This window comes from Macrotis lagotis, chromosome 8, assembly GCF_037893015.1.
Source record: "Macrotis lagotis isolate mMagLag1 chromosome 8, bilby.v1.9.chrom.fasta, whole genome shotgun sequence".
Lineage (NCBI taxonomy): Eukaryota > Metazoa > Chordata > Mammalia > Peramelemorphia > Peramelidae > Macrotis > Macrotis lagotis.
The window spans coordinates 97,404,051-97,420,326 of NC_133665.1; the positions used below are offsets into that span (position 1 = coordinate 97,404,051).

Consider the following 16,276-nt stretch of genomic DNA (forward strand, 5'->3'; position numbering starts at 1 on the left):
ACCTAGCTGCCCCTTTAAAATAAAATAAATTTTTTTTCTTTTCTTTTTTTTGGCAAGGCAATAGGATTAAGTGGTTTGCCCAAGGCCACACAGCTAGGTAATTATTAAGTGTCTGAGGCCACATTTGAACTCAGGTACTCCTGACTCTAGGGCACGTGCTCTGTCCACTGCGCCACCTAGCTGCCCCAAAATAAAATAAATGAAAAAGGAATTTCCTTTTGCTCACAACTCAGAAGTAGGCTGGAGGAGTAGTCTCATCTTCACTTTAGGAATGAAAAAAATGAGGTCCAGCTTTGTGAAGTGATGTGTCCTCTGTCATATATTGAGTAACTGTTAGAATCAGAACTCAAATCTAAGACTGCCGGATCTGGAATGATAGAAAGAGCATGATATTTGGAATAGAAGGACTCAAGTTCAAATTCCACTTCTGTCTTTTGCAGCCTATGTGATTTTGGATGAGTTGCTAAATCAGGCCTGCTAGAACTGTCTCATAATGTTCATTTTTGGTAAATTTTCAGTATGAGCATTTACACTTTAGAAATTGGCAAATGCTATAAAATCAAGGCTCAACTTAATCTTTTGTTGATTTTTAGACTTAAGAAAATGATGGAGAAACTAATACAAAAATATTCAATTTGATGGGAATGCCCATCAATTGGGGAATGGCTAAACAAGTTGTGGTGTATGTATATGATAGAACACTATTATTTTATTAGAAATCAGGAGGGATGGGATTTCAGACAAGCTTGGAAAAACTTGCAAGAATTGATGCTGAGTAAAGTGAGCAGAATCAGAACATTGTACACCCTAACAACAACATGGGGTGATGATCAACCTTAATGGACTTACTCCTTCCATCAGTGCAATAAGCAGGGACAATTTTAGGGTGTTTGTGTTGGAGAATATCAACTGTATCTAGAGAAAGAACTGTGGAGTTTAAACAAAGACCAAAGATTATTATCTTCCATTTTTAAAGAAGTTGTCTTATGTACTATATAATTTTACTATCTCTAATATTTTATTTCTTCCTCAAGGATATGTTTTTTCTCTCAACACATTCAATTATGATCAATGCATACCATGGAAACAATGTAAAGATTATCAGATTGCCTTCTGTTGGGGGAGGGGGGAGGGAAGGGAGGGAGGGGGGGAAATAAAATTCAAAACCTTACAAAAATGATTGCTAGTAGCTACTATTGTATATAATTGGAAAACAAATAAAAATTTATATAATTAAAAAAATAAAGTGATAGAGAAAATGTTAATAATGCAGTTTAAACTTAAAAGTGTGTTATGTGTGCATGGTTACTCCTTCCACTCTCCTGAGACCTTGTTGTTAAACAATTACCTGCATACTCCTTCATTTAGCCTCTCTGGGCCTCAGTTTTCTCATCTATAAAGTGAGGGGATTGGACTAGATGATCTTTCAGGTCCCATCCAACTTTAAAACCTGATGCTCTAGTTGCAGCACTTGTTCCGCTGTAAATGATACCTTCTTAGCATAAGCACCATATCACCATAAATTGAAGGGGCTCCCTATTATCTCCAGGATAAAATGAAAATTCTTCTGAATGGCTTTTACAACTGGCTCCCACATAATTATACAAACTTCTTATTGTATTAAATTTCTTCACATACTCTACAATCCAGCTAAAACTGTCCTTCCCATTGTTCCTCACAAACAGTATTCCATTTTCCTTTCTTATATCTTCATACAGGCTGTCTCCCATGTCTGGAATGCACTCTCTCCTTTCCTATTTTTCTTACATTCCTTAGGTTTTTTTCCCAAAACTCAGCTTAAATGCTGCCTTTTTCAAGTAGCCTTTCTTGATTTCCTTCCTGTTCACCTCTTTTCTGCAAGTGTCTTCCTTCTGAAATAATTTTGTATTTCTTTTGTGTATATATATATATATGTATATATATATGTGTGTGTATATATATATATATATATATATATATATACATATATATATATAAATATTGCAAATACTTAGATGGTTATTTATTATCTCCCTGGATAAACTTCTTGTGGGCCATGTCTCTTTCATTTTTGTCTTTCTATTCTGAGCATGTAGGACAGTGGTTGGCACTTTGCATCTGCCTGGTTTCAGTTCCACTGAACAAGATGCCCCTCCCAGGATAAACCCATCACCAAGATACTAACTCAAGCTCTGATTACCACCCCTTCCTTCAGTCTCTTTTCTGTCTGATTGGTGGGCAGAGCAACAAACTCCTCCCAGTCTCTTCCTTCATAGAGGGCAGAAGCTGGGTTCTCAGTTCAACCTACTTTGTATCTGCTATTCTGCCTGGTTTCAATTCTATGAACAAGATATCCTCTTATCTCCTTCCCTTCTGTTTTCCTGCTTCTTTTTGCATGTTATCTTCCTCCATTACATTGTGGGCAGGGACTATTTTTTTTAAATTTTATTTATTTAAGGCAATGGGGTTAAGTAACTTGCCCAAGTTCACAAAGCTATGCAATTATTAAATATCTAAGGCCACATTTGAACTCAAGTCCTCCTGACTCCAGGGCCAGTACTCCATCCACTTCACCACCTAGCTGCCCCTTTCTTTGTTTTTATTAATTGTATCCCCAGAGCTTAGCACAGTGTCTCCTAGCATACATTAGGTGCTTAATAAATATTGACTGGATTGCATAGTGGGTGATTAATGTAAACAATGATTGTTATAGGGTAGTAGAATTAAAGAAACTTCAATTCTACACAACTGTAACAAAAATTTTTCAAAGGAAATTCATTCATTTCTCAGAGTGGCAGCAAAACTGTATCCCATTTGTTGAGTGAATGGACCAGATGATGGTCCTATTAGCCATCCAGTGTGGCAGCTATGACTCAAAGGAAAAGTATGAAGTGCTTTTCAAGCACTAGAAAAGCTAAGTGCCTAGTCTAGTTTCAGAGTCAAGTCAGGGGTGACGAATAAGACAGAAATTCAATCCACTTGCCATGGCCATGCTTTACTCCCAAGAGGACAGGGTTGTTTTGGGAATCAGGGGTTCCGGAGATAACAGTTCAAAAACCATAGATTTAGTGGTCACATCATTGACCAGAAGGCCAATATCACTTCTGTCCTTGGCTCACTGAATAACCTTTAAAAATCCAGGCAGGGGATTTGAATTCAAATCCCACCTTTTATATTTAGTGCCTGTTTGATACCTGTTGAGTGAGAACCAACCTGATATAAAAGACAGAGGGCAGAAAACCTAAGTTTAAGTCACCCTAACAATCAATAAACATTTATTTAGTGCCTACTATGTACCAGGATAAGGAGACAAAAAGACAGCCCAGGCTGAAGAAGTTAACACTGTAATGGGGGAAGAAAGCATGCAAATAAATATATACAAATAAATCATATTACAGGGTAAATGGGAAATGATTAACAGAGGGAAGAAGAATGAAGAGGTTTGAGAAAGTCTAACCTCGGGCACATATTTGCAGAGTTACCATAGGCAAGACTCTTAAGGCTCCATGTTTCAGACAAATCTTTAAGTCTTTAAGATCCTGTCTAGTTCCTGATGTGAGTCAGTGGAAGATGTTCTACACCAGTGATTTCTCATACCAAAAACCTTACAAGTCCAGAACTTCAGCAAAAAAAAAAAATAATAAAGTCGAGCAAGTCACTTAACTATTATAAATCTACTTCCGCCCATCAGTAATATGGGAATGTCAATATTTCTCCTGAGAAGCAGAATAGTAGAATCAGATGGATCTGGATTCTAAAACTGCTTCTGACCTATACTGTCTGTATGACAAGGGGAAAGTCTTTTAACTCTCAATACCTTGGTCATCTCTCTAAGACTAAGTGCAGGCTCGTGGTTCATTAGTGGAGATAGTATGCTCACTAAGAATTTCCTACTTTATTGATCCTTGCTACTGAAAAACAAAATTGTGCTCTAAGTCAACCTGTAATTGCTATAAAAATGTTATTATTACTATTATTTGTTTCACTATCTCTTGAAACAAACATAAGAATTCTTGCTTCTTCCTATCCCAAAGTGATAGGATGGGACTATCTTCTTTTCAGTGAGTCAACTGACTCATTATTGCTATTTTTTGTTTTGATATTACCTACAACCCCTAATATGTTTACCACCCATGCTCAGAGAACTAATGCTTATAACAAAGAATTTAAAAAGTTTATTAAACCAAACCTGGGCTGTTCAAGAATGTGGCCCCCTCTGAGTTTACTAAATGATTTAGTAAATGAAGCCTAGCTACTGCCAAGCTCTTACTAAAATGGCAAATCAATATATTATCTATTATTTCAATAAAAACTTTTAAAAGTAAGATTGGTCAGCCCTGAACTAAACACTGTAAGTAACCAAGTCCAACATTATATGTAATGTTCTACTCTCATAGACTCCTTCTCTCCAAAAATGGGAAGATTTATTCTTTCTTTCTTCTTTGGTACAAAGCTTAATCATTATAATTTTTATCATTATAAGTTTTAATTGTTTTGTGTTGTTCATTCTACTTATACTTAGTTCACAATGTATCAGTTCCTCTAAGTCTTCCCATGCTTTTCTGTATTCATCATATTTATAATTTATATAGAAAAGTAATATTCTATCACATTTATATACTATAACTTGTTTAGCTATTCCCCAAAAGCTGGGTATCTACTTTGTGTCCAGTTATTTTCTATGACCAAAAAAGTATTACTATAAATACTTTGGTGTGTATGGGATCTTTCCTTTTGCCACTCACCTCCTTGGGGTATATATTCCTAGCAGTGAGTTTCCAGGTTCAAAGGGTGTAGACTTTTTAATCACTTTTTTAGAATAATTCCAAATTACTTTACAGAATAGATGGACCACTGTACAGGTCCAGAAATAGTGCATCAGAATACCCATCTTTCCACAGCCTCTTAAGCATTGACTATCTCCATCTTTGTCATCTCTGACAATTTATGGGTGTGTACTATAGCCTTTTTATGATAGACTAATAAAAAAGAAAGCATAGAATACTGGGTAGCAAACTCAGAATTAGGAAGACCTAGGTTTAAATCTCATCTCTGAACTATACTGACTGTGTGACTGTAGATAAGTCATTCAACTTCTCCATCCCTCCAGGCAATTCTCCAAGACTCTAAATGGCAGAAATATTGACCATCTGCTCTGCTAAAAGGAATTTCTTCATCAGGAATTTCCTATCCCTTTGAAATCATATGTTTAGGGGCAGGTAGATAGTTCAGTGGATATTCCTGACCCTGAGGAAGACCTGAGTTCAAATTTAGCCTCATACACAGTTTGTAATTCTGAACCCTGATTTCCTCAAACAAAGAAAAAGAAACAATATATCTGGACCAAAATAAATGAGACTAGTAATTTTCTGTTGAGTTTCTATTCAGTTATAAGGAACTCTGTCACTTTAAATCTCATTAATTGGAACAGTTTCTAATAGAAACCAATTAGTTGCTAAGTACTGAAGAGAGAAATCAGGTTAACAAGTCTGATCTTTAACTCCTGGGGGCCCAGCAAAAAGGTCAGATTAGAAGGCTTCCTGCCAGGGGTGAAGAGAGGTTGTAGTGGTTCTCCTCTTTAGGCAAAGAGTAAATCCAAGGGAGGGGGGGCAAAGGACTAGCCATTGGAGAGAGACAAAAGTGGGGCATGTTATGTTTCAGAAAATAGAGCACTGAATGCTTAGTCTATCTTGGTTGGTTCATGTCCTTCATTATTGAAGATCAAAATGACATCATTACGTTAGAGTCTATCTGTTATCTTCTTATAGGACCAGACACGAGCTCATGAAACTCTAGAGAGTGCACGCTCAAAAATGAAAAAGAATTAGGCTATAACTGTTGCTCATGAGGAAAATAAATTCTGGGACAGTGAGAAGAGTGCTGGATTGGACGTCAGAAATCCTGGGGCGAATCCCTCAGCACCTCTGTGGATGTGAACAGAATGCTTCCATCTGCAAAATAAAGGTTTTACTTCTACATCTTCTGTACACGGTCACTGATAGAAAAGGATTTTTAAAAGATCAATGAAAGCTGTTTCCTCATAACCTCCATTTCCCAACATTTCCCTTCCCTTTCCCATCTCAGAAAACAAAACAATTGAAAGTGAATTCTGTGAAAATTTCAGTGATCAGAGTTGGCCTTAATTTTTTTTTTTTGCAGAGGTGGAGGGACCATGGGTGGGGAACTCTGTATATGCATCATAATTTTTTGATATGTTGGTTAATTTTAATGAATTTTCCCTCCTTCCCTTTTAAAAATCTATATTAGAAGGGAAGGGGTGTAATAATGGAGGTGAAGAGGTTGGATGGCACCTGGTAACTTGCTGGAGATTTTATGGAAATGAAAACACTGTATGCTGATAATAAAAAAAAATTAGGGAAAGGATGGGAGAAGGATATATGGGGAAAATAGGTTATAAAAAATAAATGATAGCAGTAAAAATGTATTTTTAACAAAATAATCATAAATTAAAACAAAGTTCTCATTTGTTCCATGTGAAACCAGGTAGAAAGATTTAGATTTCTCTGATTCCTGTGCTCATCATTCAACTGCAGATGTTCTCTCCAAAATTACAAGTGATCTCTTGATTGCTAAATATAATGGCTGACCTCTCCTTAGTCCTCATTTTTTCTTGCCTTCTCCAAAGAATTTGATATTACTGATTACCTTCTCCCAAATATTCTCTTCTCTCTGATTTTTTGTGAAATCAAATGAAAATGCTTCTTAACTTTTAGATCAAGGGTAGATTTCTTATTGTCTTCACATTTCAAAGTGATTATGAGGGGCAGCTAGGTGTCTCAGTGGATAAAGCACTGGCCCTGGAGACAGGAGTACCTGGGTTCACATCCAGCCTCAGACATTTAATAATTACCTAGCTGTGTGACCTTGGGCAAGCCACTTAACCCCATTGCCTTGCAAAAACCTAAAAGAAAAAAAAATATTATAAGAACCAATGAAGTTCTCCTGACTTCTGATCACTGAAAGTCAATCTACTGAATTGATCATCTGGAAATCCTTCCAATTTAACTCCAGTAGGAATGAGTAAAATCAGTCATAATTAGGATTTTTTTTTGTACCTGGGTTTAAGGAGAGGCGGAGGAGAGATATAGTTGACTTAATTGATCTAAAGTGGGAGGAGAAAGAGAAGTATCCCCAAATGAGACCCTTATCACCAAAAGTGCAGTCAGACAGAGAAGAACCTGTCAGGGTTCAGTTTTGGGGGATGGGGAAATTACCCTAGAGCAATGCCATCTATAGATAATAAAGCTTGAGTGTCTCTGTCTAAGTTATTGCCTAGAAGAAAGCAAGGGCAGGTAGGGAAAAAATGAAAGCAGATGTCATCATTTGCAATAGTGCCAATACCTTTTCTGCTTCTTTGTTGGTGAGAATTTGTGGATAAAAACGGTTTAACTGGAGGATAATTTTATCAACTTGCTGCTCACTTAACCGACCATTGCTTGTAAGAAAAGGCGTATCTTGGACCAGTCGATCACAGTAAGTCTGATCTGAAAATCAAAAACAAATATACCTCTTTATTTTTTTTAATTTCTAAGAAAGATTTTATTTATTTTGAGTTTTATAATTCCCCCCAATCTTGCTTCCCTCCCCCTACCCCCCACAGAAGGCATTCTGTTAGTCTTTACATTGGTTCCATGTTATACATTGATTTCAGTTGAATGTGATGACAGAGAAATCATATCCTCAAGGAAGAAACATGAAGTATGAGATAGTAAAATGACATAATAATATAATGGGTTTTTTTTTTCTAATTTGACAGTAATAGTCTTTGGTCTTTGTTCAAAGTCGATAATTCTTTCTCTGAATACAGATGGTATTCTCCATTGCAGAGAGCCCCAAATTGTCCCTGGTTGTTGCACTAAAGTGATGAGCAAGTCCATCAAGGTTGATCATTACCCCCATGTTGCTGTCAGGGTGTACAATGTTTTTCTGGTTCTGCTCATCTTGCTCAGCCAGTTCATGCAAATCTTTCCAGGCTTCCCTGAATTCTCATCCCTCCTGGTTTCTAATAGAACAATAGTGTTCCATGACATACATATACCACAGTTAAATATGACTTTAAATTGTTGTCAAGCTGGGAAAACTTACTTTGAAGTGAACCAAGTTCACTTGTTATGAAAGCCAAATATGCCAATTTGAAGTATTTGATAATTCCAAGTTTCCTGAATCTCATTCCCATAATATCACTTCAAGGGATTAGTTTTATAGGCTTCTAATGCCCAAGATGAATAACTGGTTTGGGGATAGGAGTGTAATATAAGGACAATTATAAGCACCTGCTCTGCACACTGAATTGGAAGATACAAAAATAAATAATTTCCTGCCTGTAAGGAGCTTCTAGTCTAATAGTGTTGCACCACTAGATTACCTAAACAGATAAGGATAAATCAAAATTCAATACAAGAGGGAGGCATAGTGTCCCATGTGAGGATACACTGGAGAAGAATAATTTCTGGCTGGGGAAGGGGATGGGGGAGGGGGATTACAGACAGGGCCATTTCCCTGTTGGCAGAGTTTGGAAGGATTTGAACAGCACTATAAGAGGTCATTCTGGGCATACAGGGCCTAACATAAGCAAAGATACAGAGAGGCAGGAACACTTATCTGCAGGATAGATCAGTCTCATTGGCTGAGGCACAGAATATGTAGGAAGAATAGATCCAACTAAGCCTGGGAAGGTAGGGTTCCAAAACATTGTAGAGGGCCTTGAATGTCAAGCTAAGCAGTTTGGATTTCATCCTAGAGGCAAAGAGGAATCACTGAAAAGTTTTTTTTTTTTGAGAGGCAAAATAGAAAATTTTTATTTGAAAATTTTTAAAAGTTTTTTTATTTTTTATTTTTTTGGACGTTACTTTTTTAACATTTTAACATTTTATTTGTTTTCCAATTATATATAACAGTAATATGTATCCATCATTTTTGGAAGACTCTGAATTCTACAATTCCCCCCCCCCCCCACAGAAGGCTGTCTGACAGTCTACTTTGTTTCCATGCCATACATGGATGTAAATTGAATGTTATAAGAGTAAGGATAAGAGTAGACATAAACTCCTCCCCCCTCCAAGAAGATAGGAAACCTCAAGAATAGAGAGAGAAAAAAAAATGTACTTCAGTCTGTGTTCAGATTTCAATGGCTCTGTCTCTGGGGTGAGTTGCTTTCTTTATAATAAGTCTACCAGAGAAGTTGCTTCAATATTTTTCCCTCAGTTCTTATTACTAGCTGTACCTCCACTCTATTTCTCCCCTCTCTCATTTATTCTATTCTCTCTCTCCTTTCATCCTGGCCCTGTCCAAAAGTGTGTTGCATCTGAGTACCCTCTCCCTCGATCTTCCCTCTCTTCTATCACCTATTACTCCCTTCCCTCCCTCCATTCCCCCTTATCCCGTCCCTTTCCTCTCATTTTTCACTAGGGCAAGACAGATTTCCTCACCCTATTAAATGTGTATGTCATTTCCTCCCTGAGCCACTTCCGACAAGAATGAAGGCTCACTCATTCCCCTTTGCCTTCCCTCCCCCACTTCATTGAAAAAGCTTTTTCTTGACTCTTATGTGAAATCTCTCAGCTTGTTCTTCATCTCCTTTTCCTTCCTCCCAGTACTTTCCCCCATCGCCCATTGACTCCATCCCTTTACCACATCATACCATTATATTCCACTCCTTCCTATGTCCTGTCTATATATGTTCCTTCTAACAGCTCTTATAAATGAGAAAGTTCATATGAGTTATCAATATCTTCTTCCTGTGCAGGATGCAAACAGTTCAACATTATCAAGTTCCTCCTAGTTAGTCCCTGTCTTCCACTCCCTCTGTGGTTCACCAGCATTCTGTACTTGGAGATCAAACTTTCTGTTCAGCTCTGGTCATCTCGATAGGAAAGTTTGAAAGGCCCCTGTTTCATTGAAAGTTCATCTTTTGGTGGACCAGTGGAATAGACTAGGTGTAAAAGCAGGAGAGGATTATAGTAATCTGCTGTTCAATAGACCCAAAGAGTCCGGCCATTGGGATAAAAACTCCCTCTTTGATAAAAACTGCTGGGATAATTGGAAATTAATATGGAAGAAACTTAGATTAGACCAACACCTCACACCCTTTACCAAGATAATGTCCAAATTGTTACAGGACTTAGACATAAAAAACAATACTATAAGCAAATTAGAAGATCAAGGACTAGTTTACCTGTCAGATCTATGGAAAGGGGAACAGTTTATGACTAAGGAAGAGTTGGAGAACATCACCAAAAACCAATTAGATGATTTCAATTCCATTAAATTAAAAAGCTTTTGCACAGGTAAAACCACTGTAACCAAGATAGAAAGAAATGTAGTAAATTGGGAAACAATCTTTACAACTAATGATTCTGACAAAGGACTCATTTCTAAAATATACAGAGAACTGAGTCATATTTTTAAAACAAAAAGTCATTCCCCAATTGACAAATGGTCAAAGGATATGCAAAGGCAATTTACAGATGAGGAGATCAAAGCAATTCATAGCCATATGAAAAAAATGCTCTAAATCATTAATTATTAGAGAGATGCAAATTAAAGCTTCTCTGCGGTACCACCTCACACCTCTCAGATTGGCCAATATGACCAGAAAGGATAATGATCATTGTTGGAAGGGTTGTGGGAAATCTGGGATGCTATTACACTGTTGGTGGAGCTGTGAACTCATCCAACCCTCCTAGAGAGCTATTTGAAACTGCCCAAAGGGCAACAGAAATGTGCATACCCTTTGACTCAGCAATACCACTACTGGGTATATATCCTGAAGAGATGATGAAAAAGGGTAAAAACATTACTTGTACAAAAATATTTATAGCAGCCCTGTTTGTGGTGGCAAAGAATTGGAAATCAAGTAAATGTCCTTCAATTGGGGAATGACTTAGCAAACTGTGGTATATGTATATCATGGAACACTATTGTTCTATTAGAAACCAGGAGGGACAGGATTTCAGGGAAGCCTAGAGGGATTTGCATGAACTGATGCTGAGTGAGATGAGCAGAACCAGAAAAACATTGTATACCCTAACAGCAACATGGGGGTGATGTTCAACCTTGAAGGATTCACTCATTCCATCAGTGCAACAATCGGGAGCAATTTTGGGCTATCTGCAGAGTGCCAGCTTTATCCAGATAAGGAGCTCTGGAGTTGGAACAAAGTTCAAGGACTATTCCCTTCAATTTAGAAAAACACAGGTATCTTATTGTCTGATCTTGTTACCTCTTAGACTTCTTGTCTCTTTTCTAAGGATATTATTTCTCTCTCATCACACCCAATTTGGATCAAGGTACAACATGGAAACAAAGTAAAGACTGACAGATTGCTTTCTGTGTGTGGGGGGGTAGGGGTAGGGAAATAAGATTGGGGCCAAAATTGTAAAACTCAAATAATATCTTTAATAAAAATTAATTTAAAAAAGAAATTTCATCTTTTCCCCTGAAAGAGAATGTTCATTTTTACTGGGTAGATTCTCTGTTCTAAACCAAGGTCTTTTGCCTTCTGGAATGTCATATTCCAATCCCTATGAGCCCTTAATGTAGATGCTGCCAGATCCTGTATAATCCTGACTATGGAGCCTTGGTAGTTGAATTGCCTGTTTCTGGCAGCTTTTAGAATTTTCTCTTTGATTTGGGAGTTTTGGAATTTGGCTATAATATTCCTGGAAGTTTTTCTTTTGGGATCCCTTTTAGGAGGTGACCGGTGAATTCTCTCAATTTCTATTTTACCCTCTGCTTCTGGGATCTCAGGGCAATTTTGCTGTATTATTTCTTGAAAAACAAAGTCTAGGCTCTTCTCTTGGTTGTGGCTTTCAGATAGCCCAATAATTTTTAAATTATTTCTTCTGGATCTGTTTTCAAGGTTAGTTGTTTTTCCAATGAGATATTTCACATTTCCTTCTAATTTGTGGCTTTTTTTGGAAGAGTTTTATTTCTTCCTGCTTTCTTACAAAGTCATCAGCTTTCTTTATTTCCATTTTGCATTTGAAGGAGTTTTTTTCTTCAGTGAGCTTTTTTATCTCCTCTTCCAGCTGGCTAATTCTGCTTTTTTAAGGCATTCTTCTCCTCATTTGCCTTTTGTTTTGCTTTTTCCATTTGGCCTAAACTGCTTTTTAACATATTATTTTCTTCAGCATTTTTTTAATATATCTTTCACCAAGGTTTTGATTTGATTTTCATGATTTTTCTGCATCGCTCTCATTTCTCCCCCCCCCCCCCAGTTTTTCCTCCACCTCTCTTAATTGCTTTTCAAAGTCTTTTTTGAGCTCATCCACAGTCTGAGCCCATTTTCTATTTCTCTTGCAGGTTTTGGATACAGAAGCTTCGATTTTGTCATCATCTGAGTATGTGTTTTGATCTTCCATGGGACTAAAGTAATTCTCTATGGTTAGATCTTTCTTTTTCTGTTGTTTACTCATTTCCTCAGCCCAAGACTAATTTACAACACTTGCAAGGCTTTGGGGTTGTTGTTTTTTTTGGGGGGAGGACACCCCACTGGGACCTTTATTCCTCCAAGATCTTATGCTCTCTAGCCTGTGCTTTAATATTTAGATGATCACAGCACTGCCCTCTGCCCTGAGGCTATAAGGTGGGATCTAGTTATCTTAGTATGGAGGCCCAAATGGCAATATGTAAGTGTAGGCAAACAGGAGAGTCCTACCCCAGGGAGAGCAGAGAAATTTCTGCAGACTTCCCTTACTGTCTCTGGGGGTGCTGGCTGCTTTCTCCCTTGCTGCAGGTGCTCCTCACTCCACACACACACACCCAGGTGCAGCAGAGTTCTCTCCCCCCCTGCTTCAAGCTGTTGCCAGTGATCTCTGGGCTGGGCTGCACCTCAGCTTTTTTCCCAACCCTGGGGTCCTGGTGAAGCACACCTTTCCTGTGGAACTTCTAAGTTATCTTGGACTGGGAAAATGTACCACTCAGTCTTTCTGTGGGTTCTCCTCCACTAAATTTCGGCCAGAGCAATCCTTTGTTTTTTTGGGTTTTGGGGGATTGGAGTTCTTGGGGAATGCTGCCTTCATGCTGCCATCTTCCACTGAAAAGTTTTTAAGCTATGAAGTGAAGGAAGGAAAAATGAGGCAACTGGGTGGAGTAGTGTTTGATACAAATTGAAATCCAGATTCAGATGCTAACTAATTACATGGCCCTGGCAAGTCACTTACTTTCTTTCAGCCTCTTTTTCCCCCATTTAAAATGGAGCTAAAGGGGGCCGCTAGGTGGCGCAGTGGATAAAGCACCGGCCCTGGAGTCAGGAGTACCTGGGTTCAAATCTGGTCTCAGATACTTAATTACCTAGCTGTGTGGCCTTGGGCAAGCCACTTAAACCCATTTGCCTTGCAAAAACCTAATAAATAAAATAAAATGGAGTTAAGAATAGCACCAACTGCAAGGATCAAATAATGTAATGTTTGTCCTTTATTCTCCAAGAAGACCATGACATCAGGGAGGTGATGCCATGACAAGCACATGAATTGAACATTTTAGTGAGAGGAAGGGTGTACTAAGTCACCAGCCTCACTTTTTCCTCCAGAGTTATCTGGGTCCAGTGGCCAGATATAAATCAGGATGCCTAGAGATGGCCCTGAATGAGATAATCAGGGTTAATGACTTGCCCAAGGAAACACAGCTAGTAAGAGTCATGTGTCTGAGACAGGATTAGAATTCCAATACTTTCTCATCTACACCACCTAGCTGCTCGAAGGATCAAAAGCAGGCTGATCACCAGTAAATGACAGGTGATCTCAAATTAAGACAGTATTAGAATGAGAAGAGACTTTATTCTCAAGATAAAAAGAACACTACTGAATGTCTTTGAAGAGAAGAGGGCCATGATGTTAGGAAAGTTAGCCATGAGAACATTTAGGACTTGATAATTAATAAAAGCTCGATGACTGATTATTTTTATATTTTAATATACTATACACTGAGGCAGAAAAAAGTGATTCTCATGTCTGAGTTTATAGCAGACATGTAAATGGTCTTGGTTTTTATAGTGACAAACTATACTGGAATGTATTTATAGAAATGAAGACATGAAGAAACAACTGACCATCATCTCTTGTACTATCTGTCCAGCCATAACAAAATGATTTCCTATACAGTTCCAAAGTTGCATTTTCTAGGCACAAATAGTTTGTCCTTGACCCAGAACTACTAATAGAAGCTAATTACTGTGATTTTTCTCATTGGCAGAGTCTTTTGCCTCTGGAGACCATAGAGAGTATTCATTTCCTCATATTCAATTCTGATGTGATTTCTGTTAAATTCTAGGCCTAACTCTGCCACTCACAGCATTTTGACAGGTCTTGCCCTTTCTCTGAGATTCAACTTACCTATCTGTAAAATGTGAGGGTTAGAATAATATCAGAGAACTAAAGATGAAGAATCACTTAACAGATACATACATTTTTGAACATGATCACTACAAGAATTTATTTTGTTTGCTTATTAATTAATTAATTTATTTGGGTTTTTTTTTGCAAGGCAATGGGGTTAAGTGACTTGCCCAAAGTCACACATCCAGGTAATTATTAAGTGTCTGAGGCCAGATTTGAACTCAGGTACTCCTGACTCCAGGGTGGGTACTCTATTCACTGTGCCCCCTAACTGCCCCTGTTTGCTTATTTATTAAAAGAGTTTTGTTTTCCTTTGAGAAAGGCATTGGAGAAGCAGGAGGAAAACAATAAAACAACTACTGGGGAAAATTATTAAGAGGGGCTTAGGCTAGATTGATGACTAAGCCATTTCATGGTCTTTGATTCCAAGTAATCATCTCTTACTATTTTGCCAAAGTTCCTAGAACTGAGCTTCTTGCAATCCATGACATCAGCTAAACTAGCCAGGCAAAATTGTTTTTCAAGCCCCCAAATTTTAATGCTTTCAAAAGGAGCACTTAACTGGGTTCCCAAGTCAATATCTTTGATCTGAGTATGCCATTCTAAGGGGCTTTTGAATACTGAAGCATCAATTATTTACCAAATGAGCTGACCTGTATTGCATCAGGAACATGTATCATGCCAAAATTTCATCTCAATTTATTTCTGATTCCCAGAAAAAAGATCCCAGGAAGGTGCCCCCAGGAGACTCACAATATACTTGGATGCCTGCCATCCTTCAGGCAATCAATATGTCTGAGTTTTTCCTTCAGAACAGTTAACTATGTTTGGCCTAACCTATCTTTGCTGTCCTCTTTTACAGAAGATAAAGTGAAAGGAATAGAAAGTTTAGAAATCTGAACCCCAATCCTAGCTCTGCTGCTATTTGAGTTACAATGGACAAGTTCCTGGACCTTCCCCCCCAAACCCCTCATTCTCCCCATCTATATAATGAGTTAGACTAAGATCCCTGCTAGCTCTAATATCCTATGATTCTAGAGCCTGACTGTAAAATGAGGAAAAAGGAGATTGGAGCTCATGTAACTAATTAATATATGCAAAATCACCTGAGATGACTTCCTAGAACCTCCAGAAAAGTTTCAAATTGATTAATCTTGAAGGCCCCTTCCAGCTTTGACTTTCTATGTCCTAGTTTTTTTTTCTTCTTTTATATTTTTTCAAGGCAATGGGTTTAAGTGACTTGCCCAAGTTCACACAGCTACGTAAGTTTCAAATGTCAGAGGCTGCATTTGAACTCAGGTCCTCCTGACTCCAGGGCCAATGTTCCATCCACTGCGCCCCTAGGTTTTCTTTGTCACAGGCATGTTCTATCATGAACCAGGTGATTTTTTTGTTGTCAATTTCTGTGCACTTTCTTTTGAGACTTCTCTTTCCAAGGTATTGATCTTGAATTGCCTATAAAGCTAAAGCCTAAAGAGATCAAGAATTCTGTTATTCCGCATGCAATGCGGGTAGAGACAAATTTTATAAACCATGATAGTCTTTAAATTCAGGACTAAGAGGGTGGCTAGGTGGCATAGTGGATAGAGCACCAGCCCTGGTGTCAGGAGTACCTGAGTTCAAACCTGGCCTCAGACACTTAATAATTACCTAGCTGTGTGGCCTTGGACAAGCCACTTAACCCCATTTGCCTTGCAAAAACCTAAAAAAAAAATTCAGGACTAGGAATCTATAAAACTATGCATACCCTCTGAACCAGCAATACCAAAGATATTTTTTAAAAAAGAAAAGGACCTATATGTACCAAAGTATTTATAGTAGCTCTTTTTGTGGTGGCAAAGAATTGAAAATTGGGGGGATGCCCATCAATTGGGGAATGATTGAACAAGTTGTAGTATATGATTATGGTAAAATACTAATGTGCGATAAGAAATGACAAT

The 16,276-nt window shown here is 37.9% G+C and overlaps 1 protein-coding gene across 5 annotated transcripts in view; it reads right to left on the reverse strand.

Annotated features, from left to right (window-relative positions):
* The window catches only part of CARD19 (caspase recruitment domain family member 19), a 54,148-nt gene that overhangs the window by 13,170 nt on the left and 24,702 nt on the right, over nucleotides 1-16,276 (reverse strand). For all 5 annotated transcript variants that reach the window (XM_074197687.1, XM_074197684.1, XM_074197685.1 and 2 more), the window contains exon 2: nucleotides 7,342-7,484. In XM_074197687.1, coding sequence (XP_074053788.1) covers nucleotides 7,342-7,484 — 143 coding nt within the window. The remainder of the gene's footprint in view (nucleotides 1-7,341; nucleotides 7,485-16,276) is intronic.